The sequence below is a fragment of the Bison bison genome, unplaced genomic scaffold (assembly GCF_000754665.1).
Source record: "Bison bison bison isolate TAMUID 2011002044 unplaced genomic scaffold, Bison_UMD1.0 scf7180017853652, whole genome shotgun sequence".
Classification (NCBI taxonomy): domain Eukaryota; kingdom Metazoa; phylum Chordata; class Mammalia; order Artiodactyla; family Bovidae; genus Bison; species Bison bison.
In genome coordinates, this window is record NW_011484225.1 from 14,246 (window position 1) to 16,199 (window position 1,954).

At 38.9% G+C, this 1,954-nt stretch overlaps 1 protein-coding gene across 1 annotated transcript in view; it reads left to right on the forward strand.

The window, feature by feature from the left end:
• Positions 1 to 1,031: 1,031 nt before the first annotated feature.
• APOO (apolipoprotein O) overlaps positions 1,032 to 1,954 on the forward strand; it is a gene marked incomplete at its 3' end in the record, with an annotated part of 5,986 nt that continues 5,063 nt past the window's right edge. Inside the window, exon 1 of the mRNA XM_010855021.1 lies at positions 1,032 to 1,067. Within this exon, the coding sequence (XP_010853323.1) occupies positions 1,047 to 1,067 (21 nt within the window). The remainder of the gene's footprint in view (positions 1,068 to 1,954) is intronic.

Sequence of the window (1,954 nt, forward strand, 5' to 3'; positions counted from 1 at the left end):
TCTAGGACTACATCCAAGAGACACAAAAACACAAACTCAAAAAGGCATCTGCACCCCCATGTTCATAGAGTTATTTATAATAGCCAGGACAAGGTTTCATTATATATATGTATGTGTGTGTGTGCACAATATACATACATTTCTTTATTTACTCATCTATCAATAGACACTTAAGATTGTTTCCTTGTCCTGGCGTCTATTGATAGATGAGTAAATAAAGAAATGTATGTATATTGTGCACACACACACATACATATATATAATGAAATATTGTTCAGCCATAAAAATGAAATCCGTCCATTTGTGACAACACGGATGGACCTTAAAGGTGTTATCCTAAGTGATATAAGACAGAAAGACAAATATCATGTGATCTCACTTATAAATGGAATCTAAAAAACCCTAACTCATAGAAGAAGAGATCAGAATTCTGGTTATGATAGGTGGAGGATGGGAGGAGGGGGAATCGAAGGAAGGTGGTCAAAAGGTACAAACCTTTGGCTATAAGGTAAATAAGTACTAGGCATGTGAGGCACAACATAGTGGCTAGGGTTCCAGTGGTGTACAATAGATACGAGAGTTGTTCAGAGTGTTAATCCTAAGAGCTCTCACCACAAGGAGAAAATTTGTTTCTTTTTGTCATTTATTAGAAGATAGACATTAGCTGAACTTGTAATTGTTTTGCAATATATGTAAATTAATCATGCTGTACACAAACTTAGGCAGCGATGTGTGCCAGTTACTTCTCAGTAGAACTGGAAAAATGCATATAAATTCCAGCAAAATGTTAAATTTAAAAAGTAAATGAGTTGAGATTGAAAATAAAAGATGAAAGTGAGTGAGATTAATCATTAAGAACATAAAAGTAGAAATCTGAATTAAAACAGTAGAAGGCCATGAGAAGAAATATGTGAAAAGTAGGGAGGATTAAAGATTGAAAGCAGGAATCAAGAATTTAAAAGGTCAACACAAGGCATTGTATCAAATGAGGAGGAAATAGGGGTCAGCATGAACCCAGAATGCTTGGATGGGGAAGTGGGAAAGGGATGAGGCACCAACTGTGGCTGGTAAGAAGGGGAATTGAACAAAGTCGGGGTGGGGCCAGCCAGCTGGCTCAGTGGAAAGTCCCCAGTATCAGCAGGGTTGTCAGTAGTCTGAACAGACCCAGAGGGCAGAGAGTGCTGAGTTGGCACCTCTAGATACCAGCAGCCTGATAGGCCATCTCCTGGGGAGTGGGGAGGGGCATACTGTCAGCAGTGGCTCACTAACCTTTATCCTGAAAGCAAAAGAAATTAGTGGCAGTATTGCCTGGAAATTAATACCTTTCAAGTATTCCACTTGATGATTCGGGGTGTGGTCATTATTTTTAAACCAGTTTAAGTAATAACCATTTCTTTTTTTAAAAAATAGCTTCCAGCTCTTTGTTTGCTTCTGAAATATGGGAATTTCCTTTTGTGTGTGTGTGTGACTCCAGAAGTAAATTTCAACAGACCTTTTGAGGTTTTAACTAGCACTATATGCTTTGTGAGTATTTCTGAGTAGCCTAGTCTTTCATATTACAGGCATTGCAGATCTCAGGAATAGGATTTCCATGATGCAAAATCATGCCTGAGTAGTTAGAACAGGTCAACCACTCATTTACTTTTTGCCTGTGTTCTGTCCCTTCATGCAGGCAGAAACTATTCTTGAGCATTTTTAATGTGTTAAGCACGGTTGTAGGCATGAGGAATACAGGGTGAGACACAGCCCCATCCTGAAAGGGCTTCTAGTTTGGGAGGCAAAACTTCATAGACATAAATAAATGGATAAATAAGACAAGAAAAGCAATAAACCTCTGTGCTCCTGGGCAATTGTACAGAAAGCAAAGCAAGTGTAGAACATTCTAGGTGGAGGAACCAGCATGAATGAACCCATAAAGCTGGAAAACAGCATGGGAAGAATGCAGGAGTCCAAG